This window comes from Neoarius graeffei, chromosome 13 (genome assembly GCF_027579695.1).
Source record: "Neoarius graeffei isolate fNeoGra1 chromosome 13, fNeoGra1.pri, whole genome shotgun sequence".
NCBI lineage: Eukaryota > Metazoa > Chordata > Actinopteri > Siluriformes > Ariidae > Neoarius > Neoarius graeffei.
The window spans coordinates 37,209,047-37,226,116 of record NC_083581.1 but is presented as its reverse complement, the minus strand read 5'-3'; the positions used below and the strand labels follow the sequence as shown (position 1 = coordinate 37,226,116).

General features: G+C 41.4%; 1 protein-coding gene across 1 annotated transcript in view; it reads left to right on the top strand.

The window, feature by feature from the left end:
• ghrhrl (growth hormone releasing hormone receptor, like) overlaps positions 1–15,741 on the top strand; it is a 53,970-nt gene extending 38,229 nt beyond the window's left edge. The window contains exons 12-14 of the mRNA XM_060936649.1: positions 1,350–1,479; positions 14,651–14,692; positions 15,640–15,741. Coding sequence (XP_060792632.1) covers positions 1,350–1,479; positions 14,651–14,692; positions 15,640–15,741 — 274 coding nt within the window. The remainder of the gene's footprint in view (positions 1–1,349; positions 1,480–14,650; positions 14,693–15,639) is intronic.
• The last annotated feature ends 1,329 nt before the right edge of the window (positions 15,742–17,070 follow it).

Sequence of the window (17,070 nt, the reverse complement as noted above, 5' to 3'; positions counted from 1 at the left end):
ACGTTTACAACTGTTATGGATCGATCTTTGTGTAACATTGTTGAAGTAGATGAAGTACTTTAAAAAAAATAAAAGTGCTGTGGTCTCATCTCATCTCATTATCTGTAGCTGCTTTATCCTGTTCTACAGGGTCGCAGGCAAGCTGGAGCCTATCCCAGCTGACTACGGGTGAAAGGCGGGGTACACCCTGGACAAGTCGCCAGGTCATCACAGGGCTGACACATAGACAACCATTCACACTCACATTCACACCTACGCTCAATTTAGAGTCACCAGTTAACCTAACCTGCGTGTCTTTGGACTGTGGGGGAAACCGGAGCACCCGGAGGAAACCCACGCGGACACGTGGAGAACATGCAAACTCCGCACAGAAAGGCCCTCGCCGGCCACGGGGCTCGAACCCGGACCTTCTTGCTGTGAGGCGACAGCGCTAACCACTACACCACCGTGCCGCCCAAGTGCTGTGGTTTATAATAATTTTTTTTCTGATTCATAACAGAATGGAATGTTTATAGAGCATTTGGAATCCGATTGCAATAAATAGAATTAGACCAGAATTAAATTCATAGCATATAAAAAAATACATGCTTGAAATATTCAGATTTTTCTATTCCATTCAGATTTTTTTTTTTGTAGTTTGTTGTAAATATCTGTAAATATCCACATATTACAATATCGGCAGACATTTTATATTTTGCTTCGAGGAATGAAATGTGACCTTTGACCTGGATTTTCATGTGGTTACAATATCAATCGCCTGTTGACATTTATTGGTAAACTACAAAACTAGAAATTAATACAAACAACAATGAATGATTAACAAAATGTGATCTACGAAAATACTTAGAAAGTGGAACAAAAAGATTTTCTGACACAGGTTCAACATTATCAGTTCATTTGTTTACAAACATTAGAATTACTTCCTCGTTTACGTAAGCACCGACATCGATATATTTATATAAAAGATATTTTGTACTAAATATAAGTCTATGTAAAACAAATTTTAAATAAAAACTATGTTTTGTTAACTTAATACCACATACCAATTATATATTTTTTCTAAATAATTATCTGGATGTCGATAACTGTGGACAAAGGTGTCGATAATTGTGGAACGGTGCCACGTGATCTGATACGCTAAGTAATCGAGTATCAACTCGTGTTTTTTTCCAGTGGAAGTCGGAGTAATTATTCATGCACAATTTACGTATTGAAAGTCTTTTCTACTCTTGCAACGACCGAAAGATGGTTAAGGTGTCGATAATTGTAGCCACCGCTCTAGTTGTAATTTGCTGTGTTGAGATGTCATTCTGCCTTTTTCTTCCTCTCATTCTCACTCTCTTCCTCAGACGCCTGACCAAGTCCACACTTCTCCTCATCCCCCTATTTGGGACCCATTACATGGTGTTTAACTTCCTGCCAGACTACTCTAACGTCGGCCTGCGACTCTGCTTAGAGCTGTGCCTCGGCTCGTTTCAGGTACTCGTCATCCCCTGTCTATCATCACTGTGAGAGTCGTCTTCTATTATCACTTCTCATCTTAGCCTAAAGCTTCTCAGTGTTTATAGAAGTTTTGGAAGACCAGTAATCTGTAAGCACCAGGTTGCCATGGAGTGAGTAGTTTTTCTGCAGTATTGTCAATTTGTTGAAACGTTTCCTCTGTAAATTCAGTGCTCATGTATTTAATTGAAATGGATGAGTGCATATCACACTTCCTCACCCTGAGTCTGAATTGCACCATGACCCTGCTAGAGTACACCGCTGTTATAAATTCACAGTGCTACTTTCCTCATTTTATTCTCCCTGAAAGCAGTAATAACCCAACCTGCAAATCTTTTTTTTTTTTGCCATTTCTAACCTGCAAAATGCACTGCTTTTTGAAGAGTTTCTTTGAAACAAGCAGGTAATTACAACAACTGGACAGCTTGTAATTACAGGAAGTACTTTATCCCATTAGATGTTTTATCATCGGGCCGTGCAGAGACCTTTAAAGAAAAAAGTCTACACTTTCTCTCCAGTATAACCTACTAAGCTACAGCAACCAGAATGCAAATAGAACATAAAACACCACTCCATAATACTTGGTTAGTTTGAAATTGATGGAATGATATAGTAAATATTTAATAACATTGAGTAATGAAAGACAATATGATACACATAGCAATAACCTACATGTCTAGTTTAAACTTTACATAAACACAAACTAGCTTTGAATCAAAATTCTAATTATGAACGCTAGATAATCTCATCTCATCTCATTATCTCTAGCCGCTTTATCCTGTTCTACAGGGTCGCAGGCAAGCTGGAGCCTATCCCAGCTGACTACGGGCGAAAGGCGGGGTACACCCTGGACAAGTCGCCAGGTCATCACAGGGCTGACACATAGACACAGACAATCATTCACACTCACATTCACACCTACGGTCAATTTAGAGTCACCAGTTAACCTAACCTGCATGTCTTTGGACTGTGGGGGAAACCGGAGCACCCGGAGTAATCCACGCAGACACGGGGAGAACATGCAAACTCCACACAGAAAGGCCCTCGCCGGCCCCGGGGCTCGAACCCGGACCTTCTTGCTGTGAGGCGACAGCACTAACCACTACACCACCGTGTCGCCCGAACGCTAGATAATATCCTGGAAAATTAACTGTACTCATTTTCTTACTAAACATGAGCACAAACATAATGAAATGACGTTCGTAAACAAGTCTGCATTATTTTTTTTTGTGAACGTTGAAAGCCATAGATTTTGTATATTTAAGAAATGTCATTACTCTTGGTGTATATTGTTATCAAATGCATCCATGTACTGTCGATCTCTTGCCAAAGTCTGAAAGAGATTATTATGAGCAAGAATGGCTATGATCTGCACAAATCATTTTGCTTGAAGGGAAAGTACGTATTAAACTTGCATAAGCTTGTTTCTACAACTCTGTTTCCAAAAAAGTTGGAGCATTGTGTAAAATCTAAATAAAAACAGAATGCGCTGATTTACAAGTCATGGAAACCGTATATTTCATTGAAAATAGTACAGAGACAACATATCAAATGTTGAAACTGAGAAATGTTTGAAAAATATAGGCTCATTTTGAATTTGACCTCAGCATCATTAGGATTTGATGCCAGCAAAGTTGGGACAGGGGCATGTTTACCACTGTGTTGCATCACTTCTACTTTTAACAACACTCTGTAAATGTTTGGGAACTGAGGAGACCAACTGCTGTAGTTCTGAAAGTGAAATGTTATCCCATTCATTCCTGAAATATGATTTCAGCTGCTCAACAGTTCGGGGTCTCCTTTGTCATATTTTTCTTTTCATAATGTGCCAACTGTTTTCAGTGGAAGACAGGTCTGGACTGCAGGCAGGTCAGTTTAGCACCTGGACTCTTTTACTATGGAGCCATGCAGTTGTAATACGGGAAGAATGCGGTTTGGCATCGTCTTATTTAAATAAGAAAGGCCCTCCCTGAAAAAGACGTCGTCTGAATGGCAGCATGTTATTCCAAAATTTGTATCATTCAGCATTAATGATGCCTTCCCAGATGTGCAAGCTACCAGGCCATGTGCACTAATATCATCATACTTCATACCATCACAGATGCTGGCTTTTGAACTGTGCACTGATGATAAACCGGATTGTCCCTCTCCTCTTTAGCTTGAAGGACGTGGTGTCCATGATTTCTAAAAAGAATTTCTACTTTTGATTCGTCAGGCCTCGGGACAATTTTCCACTTTGTCTCAGCCCATTGTAAAAGAGCTCGGGCCCAGAGGAGGTGGCGGTGTTTCTGGATATTGTTTATGGTTTTAACTTGCATTTGTGGATGCAGTAATGAACTGTTTCCACAGACGATGGTTTTCTGAAGTGTCCCTGAGCCCATACAGTGATTTCCAATACAGACACGTGTCTGTTTTTAACGCAGTATTGCCTGAGGGCCTGAAGATCACAGGCATCCAGTGTCAGTTTTCAGCCTTGTCTCTTGCATACAGAGATTTCTCCAGATTCTCTGAATCTTTTCCGCTATGTTCACACTGCAAGGCTTAATGCTCAATTCCGATTTTTTTGTGAAATCCGATTTTTTTTGTGAGGTCGTTCACATTAACAAATATATGCGACTTGTATGTGATCCTCAGTATGAACGAAAAGCGACCGAAAAGTGTTCCGCATGCGCATTGCAGGATACGACGACGTCACACGCAGTGAGCATGGCCAGTGTTTACGGAAGTAAAACCGCCCGGTTGCGGTATGACCCATCCAATCTAGCTTGAATAGCTGTATCCCCCCAAATGGAAATCAGCTCCCTAACCTCCGCGTCCTTCCATTGAGAAGATTCAGAACCTTCACAGCCCGAAGCGTCCCTCACATTGATGTCATGCGCAGGGGCGCAGATACGTTTTTTGAACTGGGAGGGACAAAAAACTGGGGGGGACAAAGCTGCCAGCAAACCAACCCCAACCCCGATATGCCTGTCAAACTTGTTGTTAGTAACCATAGCAACCAAGCTCAAGCTCGCAACTTGTGCAGTCTGCGCAGCTCAACCAACCGAATATCAGTCTTTGTTTTATGTGAGTTGTTGCAACTATGTATACACTGCTGTGCACCTCAATAAACCGAATGGTAATTAGTCTTTTGATTTTTCCGTGAGGTTTGCCTTATACAAAGAAAGACAGCATAGACGTTTTTTCCTCCCTATAAGTGGGGGGGACCGAGCGAGGTGAATTTAAATCTGGGTGGGACGAGTCCCCCCCTCTATCTGCGCCCGTGATTATGCGCCATGTTGTTGTAACTTTTTTTGAGAGACCCGCCGCCTACTTCAGCGCAGAATAGTGACGTTTGTGGCTTGTTGATGATGTGTAAGTCGGATGAATGCGACCTGGCGGTTCAGACTGAAGTCGCATATGAAAAGAGCGGATAGGGATCGGAATTAGGACCACATATCCAAACGGTCTGGGTCGGATTTGAAAAAATCGGATCTGTGTCATTCATATTGTCAATAAAAGATCGGATACAGGTCACATATGGGCGAAAAGATCGGATTTGAGTCACTTCAGCCTGCAGTGTGAACGTAGCTTTCATGATATTATGTACCATAGATTATGTGATCCCTGAATTCTTTGCAATTTTACATTGAGGAATGTTTTTCTTAAATTGTTGCACTGTTTGCCCACGCAGTCTTTCACAGAGCGATGAACCCCTCCCCATCTTTACTTCTGAGAGACTCTGCCTCTCTGGGATGCTCTTTTTATACCCAATCATGTTACTGACCTGTTGCTAATTAACCAAATTAGTTGCTTGGGTTTTTTGTTTGTTTGTTTTGGTTTGGGTTTAGTTTTTTTTTTAGCATTACACAACTTTTTTAATACTTCTTTTCCTGCCCCTGTCCCAACATGAAACATGTTTCTGGCAATAAATTAAAAATGAGCATGTATTATTCAAACAACAACAAAATTTCTCAGTTTCAGCATCTGATATGTTGTCTTTGTACTATTTTGAATGAAATATAGGGTTTTCATAATTTGCAAATCATCATATTCTGTTTTTATTTACATTTTACACAGTGTCCCAACTTTTTTGGAAATGCGGTTGTACTAAAATAAAAACTCCGGGAGCCAAAAGAGAAAAATTGGCTGTACTTTCTGGTTGGGAGACATGGTGTTATATTAGATATATGTATAAATGTGTTGGTAACAGCATTTGATAAGAGTCTCAGGAAAAGGATTTCTTTACTTTAAACAGAACATACCTGTTATTTTGAAGTTGATTTTTTTTTTTTTTTTAATTCCTGGGTATGACTTTAAACTGCAACCAGTAGCGAGTCTCAGGTCCTGGAAGACTCAAGTATTGGGGAAAGTGGAGTTACCCCTGAATCACCATTGCTTCCAGGTCTGCTCTGACCCGGAGTGGTAGCACCTGCCTGGGTTTCAGTTATGGGTTAAATAGTAGTTATATCACCAATAAGGCGCTGGCAGCAGGGTGCTTTTTGGTGCAATGTGATAGATGAACCCAACAGGGTCAATGGCACACCACCAGATGGCATGCAGAAGAGCCACTCAAACGGCCAACGGATGGCATCACTCAGCAAGTCAGTTGTCACTGCGGGGCAACTTCCATACCCATCAGGTCTGTGGCACTTTTGTGCACCACTTGGCATCGGGTCTGGAGGTCCAGAGAGACAACACGATAGGGGCACAACATTGTTTGTCTTACTTTACTGTGCAAGGCGCTTCATTTAGGAGAGGAGAATAACATGCGGGAGCTCACGAGGCCAGGCATTCCATGGCACCTCGTCCAGACCGTTCGTGCCGTCGCTGCGGGCGACTCTGTTGCTCTGGTGCGGGCCTCACGGCCCATCTGCGTTTCTGCGCATCCTAATGAAGCAGTCATCATCATCGCTACCAATAGACAGCCGACGACAACAGGTTATTTTGCATTCGAATCATATTTTGTGCACTTTTTTTCTTTGCACAACACCATTCTAAAGCCATTACACTTGACTTATAATTTTGCATTTTGTGGTAAATTTTAGTTTCAGCCTGACCAAGAGTCTCTGAGATTCTAATCCCCCACTATTATTGAGAACAATTAGTACATACAAAAATCTCATTTGGTTATTGTTTCCACCCTCTACTATGTGTTTGTGACATTATTCACTCAATGAATCAGATTTAACACACTTAAACATGTTTACTTTGGGTCTGAGTAAATCAAGGCCTCAAGGTTGAAGGAGAAAGCTCAAACTTTGTGTATCTTTTGAAACGTGACATCAGGGACATTTAATCAAATATTCATTGAGCTGTATCGTCAGTAAGCTTCAGTAAATAAATAGTTTTCTGCCAGCCATCTTACTGCTTCAACATCAATAAATCACACATTCTCATCTCAGTCATATCTGGCCCAATCTCATATATTTTCTGTTGAAACACCACTTTCTCTTACTTTCTCTCATGACAGAAGATTCCTCTCCTGAAATACAGTGGTGTTTGAAAGTTTGTGAACCCTTTAGAATTTTCTATATTTCTGCATAAATATGACCTAAAACATCAGATTTTCACATAAGCCCTAAAAGTAGATAAAGAGAAACCAGTTAAACAAATGAGACAAAAATATTATACTTGGTCATTTATTTATTGAGGAAAATGATCCAATATTGCATATCTGTGAGTGGCAAAAGTATGTGAACCTCTAGGATTAGCAGTTAATTTGAAGGTGAAATTAGAGTCAGGTGTTTTCAATCAATGGGACGACAATCAGGTGTGAGTGGACACCCTGTTTTATTTAAAGAACAGGGATCTATCAAAGTCTGATCTTCACAACGTTTGTTTGTGGAAGTGTATCATGACATGAACAAAGGAGATTTCTGAGGAACTCAGAAAAAGCGTTGTTGATGCTCATCAGGCTGGAAAAGGTCACAAAACCATCTCTAAAGAGTTTGGACTCCACCAATCCACAGTCAGACAGATTGTGTACAAATGGAGGAAATTCAAGACCATTGTTACCATCCTCAGGAGTGGTTGACCAACAAAGATCACTCCAAGAGTAAGGCGTGTAATAGTCGGCGAGGTCACAAAGGACCCCAGGGTAACTTCTAAGCAACTGAAGGCCTCTCTCACATTGGCTAATGTTAATGTTCATGAGTCCACCATCAGAAGAACACTGAACAACAATGATGTGCATGGCAGGGTTGCAAGGAGAAAGCCACTGCTCTCCAAAAAGAACATTGCTGCTCATTTGCAGTTTGCTAACGATCATGTGGACAAGCCAGAAGGCTATTGGAAAAATGCTTTGTGGATGGATGAGACCAAAATAAAACTTCTTGGTTTAAATGTTTGGAAAGACGAAAATGCTGCATTCCAGCATAAGAACGTTATCCCATCTGTGAAACATGGTGGTGGTAGTATCATGGTTTGGGCCTGTTTTGCTGCATCTGGGCCAGGACAGCTTGCCATCATTGATGGAACAATGAAATCTGAATTATACCAGCGAATTCTAAAGGAAAATGTCAGGACATCTGTCCATGAACTGAATCTCAAGAGAAGGTGGGTCATGCAGCAAGATAATGACCCTAAGCACACAAGTCGTTCTACCAAAGAATGGTTAAAGAAGAATAAAGTTATTGTTTTGGAATGGCCAAGTCAAAGTCCTGACCTTAATCCAATGGAAATGTTGTGGAAGGACCTGAAGCGAGCAGTTCATGTGAGGAAACCCACCAACATCCCAGAGTTGAAGCTGTTCTGTATGGAGGAATGGGCTAAAATTCCTCCAAGCCGGTGTGCAGGACTGATCAACAGTTACCGCAAACGTTTAGTTGCAGTTATTGCTGCACAAGGGGGTCACACCAGATACTGAAAGCAAAGGTTCACATACTTTTGACACTCAGATATGTAAAATTGGATCATTTTCTTCAATAAATAAATGACCAAGTATAATATTTTTGTCTCATTTGTTTAACTGGGTTCTCTTTATCTGCTTTTAGGACTTGTGTGAACATCTGATGTTGCTTTAGGTCCTATTTTGCAGAAATATAGAAAATTCTAAAGGGTTCACGAACTTTCAAGCACCACTGTCATTTAGACTCGCACATAATCATGTGTTATTTTTTCTTCATCATCATCATCATCATCATCATAATATTAACCAAAAGTAGCTTTCAAAAAAAGATGAAAGAGAAAAAGCTTTGGGTCTTGTTTTTGGACCCAAAGGCTCTCAAGATTGAGATGTTGTATTTTTATCAGTTTGTAGTTACATTTAATGTTGTGACTTAGCAGTCATATTATATGCTATTTTAGTATAAGTACGCAGGTGATCATAGGAAATCACGCACACTGATTGGTTGAGAAATTCGGACTGTTTCTCGATAATCACCTCGAGCGACTCAGCAAAATTGCTGCCAATCGCTTCGTCACTGTAAGTGAGGAAGAATGACAAATTATGAAAGAAAACACTGTTCCTAAAAGCACTAAAGATGCTATGAAGTTTGGTCTAAAACTATTCAAAGGTAAGGTGGGATTGTGATTTATTTTATCAATTTCAAAACAAAGTATTTTATGAGTCGACATAGATAAATGACACAAGCCTGTGTCTTTATTACATTTGCATGCCAATTTTGAAGTTTGAAATATTTTTTTTTAAATTAGAATAGTGTGAATATTAGTATAAATTAGCATAAATACACATAAAAACCTATGTACACTACCATTCAAAAGTTTGGGGTCACCCAGACAATTTTATGTTTTCCATGAAAAGTCACACTTTTATTTACCACCATAAGTTGTAAAATGAATAGAAAATATAGTCAAGACATTTTTCTGGCCATTTTGAGCATTTAATCGACCCCACAAATGTGATGCTCCAGAAACTCAGTCTGCTCAAAGGAAGGTCAGTTTTATAGCTTCTCTAAAGAGCTCAACTGTTTTCAGCTGTGCTAACATGATTGTACAAGGGTTTTCTAATCATCCATTAGCCTTCTGAGGCCAAGTTTACATTAGACCGTATCTGTCTCGTTTTCTTCACGGATGCACTGTCCGTTTACATTAAAACGCCTGGAAATGCCGGGAAATGGGAATCCGCCAGGGTCCACGTATTCAATCTAGATCGTGTCTGGTCCGGTGCTGTGTAAACACTGAGAATACGCGGATACGCTGTGCTGAGCTCTAGCTGGCGTCGTCATTGGACAACGTCACTGTGACATCCACCTTCCTGATTCGCTGGCGTTGGTCATGTGACGCGACTGCTGAAAAACGGCGCGGACTTCCGCCTTGTATCACCTTTCATTAAAGAGTATAAAAGTATGAAAATACTGCAAATACTGATGCAAATACTGCCCATTGTGTAGTTATGATTGTCTTTAGGCTTGCCATCCTTCCACTTGCAAGTGGTAAGTGATACGCGCTGGGATCACACACACAGCGGTTCAGTCCCGAATCACTGCTTGTGCACTTCACTCGCGCGCTCTGTGAGCTGCGCAGGGCCGGAGTGCGCACCCTCCAGAGGGCACTCGCTGTTCAGGGCGGAGTGATTTGGAGCGCAGGATGCCTGTGGAGCCGAGCGTATCCGTGTATTGGCGTTGCTGTGTGCACGCGAATCGTGTATTGGCATTGCTGTGTGCACGCGAATCGTTTTAAAAAACATTAATCTGATGATCCGCTGATACGGTCTAATGTAAACACCACCTGAGGCAATGAGCAAACACATTGTACCATTAGAACACTGGAGTGAGAGTTGCTGGAAATGGGCCTCTATACACCTATGGAGATATTGCACCAAAAACCAGACATTTGCAGCTAGAATAGTCATTTACCACATTAGCAATGTATAGAGTGGATTTCTGATTAGTTTAAAGTGATCTTCATTGAAAAGAACAGTGCTTTTCTTTCAAAAATAAGGACATTTCAAAGTGACCCCAAACTTTTGAACGGTAGTGTATTTATACTAAAACAATTATCTGCCTCAGGCTCTGTGAATATCGGTGAATAATAACCTCAACTTCGTCTCCCTCATTATTCACCGATAGTCACCTCGCCTTCAGCGAATAATTGTTAAATAGAAAATGAATCGGACCAATCAGATTAAACTCTCAACAGTACTGTGATCTAAAAAATAATAAGCAAAAATGAACACTGATTACAACCTCTAAGTAAGGTCATGCCAGGGTTTAACATTTGTTTTTGTTTTTCTTTTTAAACTATTTTTCAACTATTATGTACTTTGATACAGACCTGGAGTGTCTGTAATTTTTTACAGATTTTTGTGTACCTAAAAATGCATATTCTTAAAGGGCTGATGACAAGAACATGACTCTATGCAATTTCTTAAATAAACTATACAACATGGCAAACATGTTAGATTTCTGTTATAATTACGTGAAAAGAAGCTGTTGTTACGCGAATATCCAACTTTTAATTGCACAGCGCAAGAAAACTGGGTCTGTGGCTCGCGGCCATGTTGTGACGTCAGCGGAAGAACACGCTGCGGTTCACTGGCTGTTCTACTCAATGGAAATGGCGCATGAAAACGCCGGTGAACTCTCTAGCTCTTCCTCTTCTGGGAGTCTAGAATTGTGTTGTGAGTGGGATAGATCGGAAGAATCAAGTGATGACGAACACGGGTGCATCCAACCGTACAGGTTTGAACCTGTTACTGTGCAATCTGAGAGTGACTCCGACCCCGAGATGGACAGCGGACAGGCAGACAGCCCAGCATTGAACACCACAAGGTTGGATAACAAGGATTGGTAGGTCAACCCATATTTGTTCAAAATGTTACGGAATCAATATTTTAATATTGTGTATTGCTGTCTTGCATGTGTAAACACTGCTTATATCATGTAAGCCGTATGCTACACTGAATACATAGTTCCTAATGGAGCATGCAAATGGCTAACATAATAAGCTTACGACTATGCCTGATCCGTGATACATTTAGGATAATATTGGCAGGCACGTCTTCTAGTTTATGGCTTCTTAGTTTTATCCTTGAATGAAGCAAAATATTTGATAACCTACATCAGCATAAGCAAATGACAATCTGTAGCCTACTTGTCTGGCTAAGTTAGCTTTCCCTCAGTGTTTGCTTTGAGAAACAAATTCTTTCAACTTGGCAATAAGAGACCACAATGCAAAGGCAAAATACTACAACTGCTACTACAAATCTGTCACATCAACAAACCAGCAAGTGAGGAGGAAGACTAGGCGATATGATGCCCATACCCATAGATCAGTTTTTTTTTGTATTAGTACTAAGAAGACGTAAACAAACCATCCAACACCATCGAAGACAGTGCAAGCTTTCACAAGCAAATACATGACTGATATCACGCCGACTTTATGATTACATTTATGATTATCATGAATGTGTACTCTATGATGTGTACTCTATGAGCGCTCTGGAGCGAGTCACTTCCAAGATGGCCGCGCAGACCGCATGGTTACTATTTTTAGCATAATGTCGGAGCACTCTATAGCTCTACGTACCTTTATCTTATGTCGTTTCTCAACACATGTTCCGACAGGAGGACTGTCTTTGGAGGAGTCGCCTTGTCCCAGGCGACTGCTGGATCCGGCATAGCTACTAGTAGACCCCCTCCGGAATACTGTAGGCACTGCTGATGGTAGCAGCACACGTTTGTGCTGAACTGAACACCCAAGAGATTCCTTTAAGCTGGGAAGGGTGTCAAAACAATCCAAATCGAAGTGTTCAGAGCACAGGACGGATGTTGGTGAGGGCTCCCACTTGTCACGAGTGCGCCTGACTTGCTTCACCCACTTCGCATGCAGCTCGGGATCTCTGGGAAACTTGAATAAACTTACCCCATCCTTGTAGGTTTTGGAGCAAAAACCGGCAACACAACGCGAAGGCATAATAACTATATATATATTATAATAATGTATAATAATAATACTAATAATGATAAACTGAACACCTCTCACGTCAACAACAAACTGGTAAGTTAGGAGGAAGATTCTTTCGCTGACGTCGTATAGCCCCTCCTCCTCTTTCGTCTCCTGGGTGCTGCAGCCCCATCAAATTTGCCCAAATAGCCGCGTTTTTTATCATAACTTGTAAAATAGGCGCCTTCGTGAATTAATATATGGATCATCGGGAAGAATTACTTTTTAGGTTATAAAACATCTCCAAAGATGTCAAAAACGTGTCATCAGCCCTTTAAGTAATAGTGTTCTTTTTATGGAGTACCTGTCCCAGTCATGAAGCCCTTCAGGTAATTACATAATTACACAAATGGAAGGAACTTAAGGAGCATAATTACACAAAAACGATGCACATTTCCTGCTTTATTATTTCCAAAATAGGTGTATGCTGAAAGATTAAAGCACTGTAGATGGCTATGAATGGCTGACTTTTTCATTTAACATTACTGTTTTTTGCTGTCATGTTGTTATATGGAAACAAGTTTGGAAAAATCAAAGTAAAATGTAGTTTTTATAGTATTGATTACATCAAGTGTTCTCAACCTTTTCTACTTTAAGGCCCACCTATTCATACTTGTAACGAGTCGGGGCCCATTAAAAAAGATCCCCAATTATTTTGGCTCATTTATTCTATTAGAATCTAATAATCTATAGTAAAGTGTATTAATGGGATGCGACATCACGCCATGTTACAGATGGGAGCCCAGGAATTAAATAAATGCAATAAAAACAAACTGTTTTTAATTGTAGGTATTGTATTTAAAACTGTATGATTGTGCCAGAAGCCAAACCATGCATGCAGGACATTCTCACTCAAAAGGGATTAATGATCCAAAAGTGGAGTCTGGTCCATTAACACAAGAACTTTATTGCCATGTTTGTGTTCAGCAAACAAGCAAGTTATTAAAACCAAGAAGTCCACTCAAAAGAAGTGGATATAGAATCCACTCAATGGGATTAGATGCATACATGCTAGTAAAGAAGGATTTTTCCTACGAGTTGGAAAATGATCCATCCGTTGAGTTCCCCGACATCTCAAACTACCTGGTGCTGCACACATCGTTCTACACGGTCACACAGATGAAAACCTGGAAGAGCATGGAGGCGTGGAACTTTTTATATGTGGCTGGGTTAAAGATCTGGGGATCAGGACACTACAAGATAGACGGCGGTAGACGGATGCATGCACAGGAAGTGTGCATGCACAGGAAGTGTGTTTATTAGCAGGCGTGATTTTAACAAAAGCAAAACAGAAAGCAGAGTATTTAAACAGCCTCACAAACATGGCTAGAAACAAACGTGACCGTGATAATGATAATACTTCATAAAGCCTCTGTGAAAACAGTGTTCGTATCTGTGCACGCTGATTGCGGTCAAATCAGTATCGGGTGTTTCCATAACGACTGGGTCCCAAGTGTGCGCACAACGCGCTCCGTGAGCACACACGGCCGCTTGAGCTGTGCCAGACTCAAGCGTGCAAAGGTGTGACAGTCAAGTGTTCACCTACTGTGTGACCACAACTTTTAGCTCACGTGTATATTGCCACCAAGATGCCTCATTTTCATCGATAACCCATCGCAAAGCATCGCAAGCTGTAGTGTGACCGTAGCTTAATGAGGCGGATGTGACGTCAGATGCAACCCAGCAATCGTACCCTACTCGGAGTAAAAATGAGCTTCAACTTGGAAAAAAAAATTAGTGAACCACTAGATGGCGCTCCGCAGCCCATTAATGTAGTTGAGAAACACTGGATTAGATTAATAATGATTGTGCTGGGCTGCATGGTGGTGTAGTGGTTAGCGCTGTCGCCTCACAGCAAGAAGGTCCGGGTTCGAGCCCCGTGGCTGGCGAGGGCCTTTCTGTGCGGAGTTTGCATGTTCTCCCCGTGTCCGCGTGGGTTTCCTCCGGGTGCTCCGGTTTCCCCCACAGTCCAAAGACATGCAGGTTAGGTTACCTGGTGACTCTAAATTGACCGTAGGTGTGAATGTGAGTGTGAATGGTTGTCTGTGTCTATGTGTCAGCCCTGTGATGACCTGGCGACTTGTCCAGGGTGTACCCTGCCTTTCGCCCGTAGTCAGCTGGGATAGGCTCCAGCTTGCCTGCGACCCTGTAGAACAGGATAAAGCGGCTAGAGATAATGAGATGAGATGAGATGAATGATGCAAATGTTCGAATGCTCATAGTTTGTCACTAACCTTTACTTTTCCCTATTCCTTTATTTAAGGGCTTCATGGTGGCAATTCTGTACTGCTTCCTCAACCAAGAGGTGAGTAGCTCTCAGAGTGATGCATCATTTTAGTTAAATCACTGAAATACTGAATATGTTGAAGTGCAAAAGTTTTTACCCCCTCGGTTTTAAATTAATAAAAAGTTCAATTTTTGTACGTGATTCCTTGCAGCAATGAAAAACTAAAGAAAATTATTTTGTCAAGAGGATTTGGGAATTCAAAGTAGAGGCCTCTAGACATGATTCAAAGATGGATCCTGTTGGTCAGTTGTTCAGAGGATATAAAACAGGGTGGTTATTCGAAAAAGTTATTCAAAAGTAGTCAGTGCCCCTTTCAGAAAGGGAAACCCTTCCATGAAATGTTTTGAATTATTTTATCGCTTCCTCTTTTATGTTGTCCTAAGGGTGTCCAAACGTTTGCACTGGACTGTAATGTAAATTGAAATCGTGCCACAGAGTTAGCATGTTAGTACAGTGCACACAGTACTGTTGTTTTAGGCATGTCAAAGTATTGTCAAACGGGATTTGTGTGCTTCCACATCATCTGGTTTTCTCCCACCTAAAAAATATGCTGGTTGGTGGATTGGCAACACTAAATTGCCCCTTGTGTCTGAAGATGTGTGTGTGTGTGTGTGTGTGTGTGTGTGTGTGTGTGTGTGTGTGTGTGTGTGTGTGTGTGTGTTGTCATGTGATGGTCTGGTTTCCCATCCAGGACATACTGCCATCTCATTCCCAGGGTTCCTGGCGTAGACCCCAGATCCACCGTAACTCTGACCAGGATAAAGTGCTTTATGAAAGATGAAAGAATGATTCGTGTGCTTCCAATATAGCAATAACCGCATGGGAAGGCATCATAAAACAAAATATCATAAATGAAACCATGCCTGTATTTCACACACACGCACGCTCAAACAACTATTATTGGCTGATATTGGTTCAGTATGTCTGTATTGATGGAGGGACTGATGTGTATGTGTGTGTTTCAGGTCCAGAAGGAGGTGCGATTGTTGTGGATGCGCTGGCAGGACAGCAGTTACGGAGCCGTTATCGCCGGAGCCAAAGGCAGTCAGATGGATACGCCATTCTGATTGTGTCTATGTTCGACACACAAGAGACTGTGGTTTTTTTTGTTTATTTTCCCTTTGATCTGCTTTTGTTTTGCCCAAAGCAAAGCAGCAGGACTGAGATGGTTGGCTCCTGTTGTCAAATTATTGCTTTGCTGTTGTGAATCAGGCCTCGTGTAGGACTCGCTTTTAGTTCAGGAGCTGGGAAGCTGTGATGGTGTGATGCAAACCAACTGGAGCAGAATTCAAAAGAAAAGAAACACGCATGACATTGCCTAGTTAAAAACAATGTCTGACCATTTGTGAAAACTGCAAATAACTATTACTGCTAGCTTGTAGCTTAAAATATATTAATTTTCATGTTAAATGCAAAATGATAAGTAAGCTGGTCAGCTGTTGATAAAATAGTACTGTGGAAAGCTTTATGTGAATTATCTTTATAAACATGGCAACCAAATGCTAAGTTCTAATCTTCAAGCCTCATTGTTAATTTTTCATTCTGTCTATTTGGCTACGTTCACACTGCAGGCTGAAGTGACTCAAATCCGATCTTTTCGCCCATATGTGACCTGTATCCGATCTTTTATTGACAATATGAACGACACAGATCCGATTTTTTCAAATCCGACCCAGGCCGTTTGGATATGTGGTCCTAATTCCGATTCCTATCCGCTCTTTTCATATGCGACTTCAGTCTGAACCGCCAGGTCGCATTCATCCGACTTACACGTCATCAATAAGCCACAAACGTCACTATTCTGCGCTGAAGTAGGCGGCGGGTCTCTCAAAAAAAGTTACAACAACATGGCGCATAATCACGGGCACAGATAGAGGGTGGGACTCGTCCCACCCAGATTTAAATTCACCTCGCTCGGTCCCCCCCACTTATAGGGAGGAAAAAACGTCTATGCTGTCTTTCTTTGCATAAGGCAAACCTCACGGAAAAATCAAAAGACTAATTACCATTCGGTTTATTGAGGTGCACAGCAGTGTATACATAGTTGTAACAACTCACATAAAACAAAGACTGATATTTGGTTGGTTGAGCTGCGCAGACTGCACAGGTTGCGAGCTCGAGCTTGGTTGCTATGGTAACCCACAACAAGTTTGACAGGCATATCGGGGTTGGGGTTGGTTTGCTGGCAGCTTTGTCCCCCCCCAGTTTTTTGTCCCCCCCAGTTCAAAAAATGTATCTGCGCCCCTGCGCATGACATCAATGCGAGGGACGCTTCGGGCTGTGAAGGTTCTGAATCTTCTCAATGGAAGGACGCAGAGGTTAGGGAGCTGATTTCCATTTGGGGGGATGCAGCTATTCAAGCTAGATTGGATGAGTCATACCGCAACCGGGCGGTT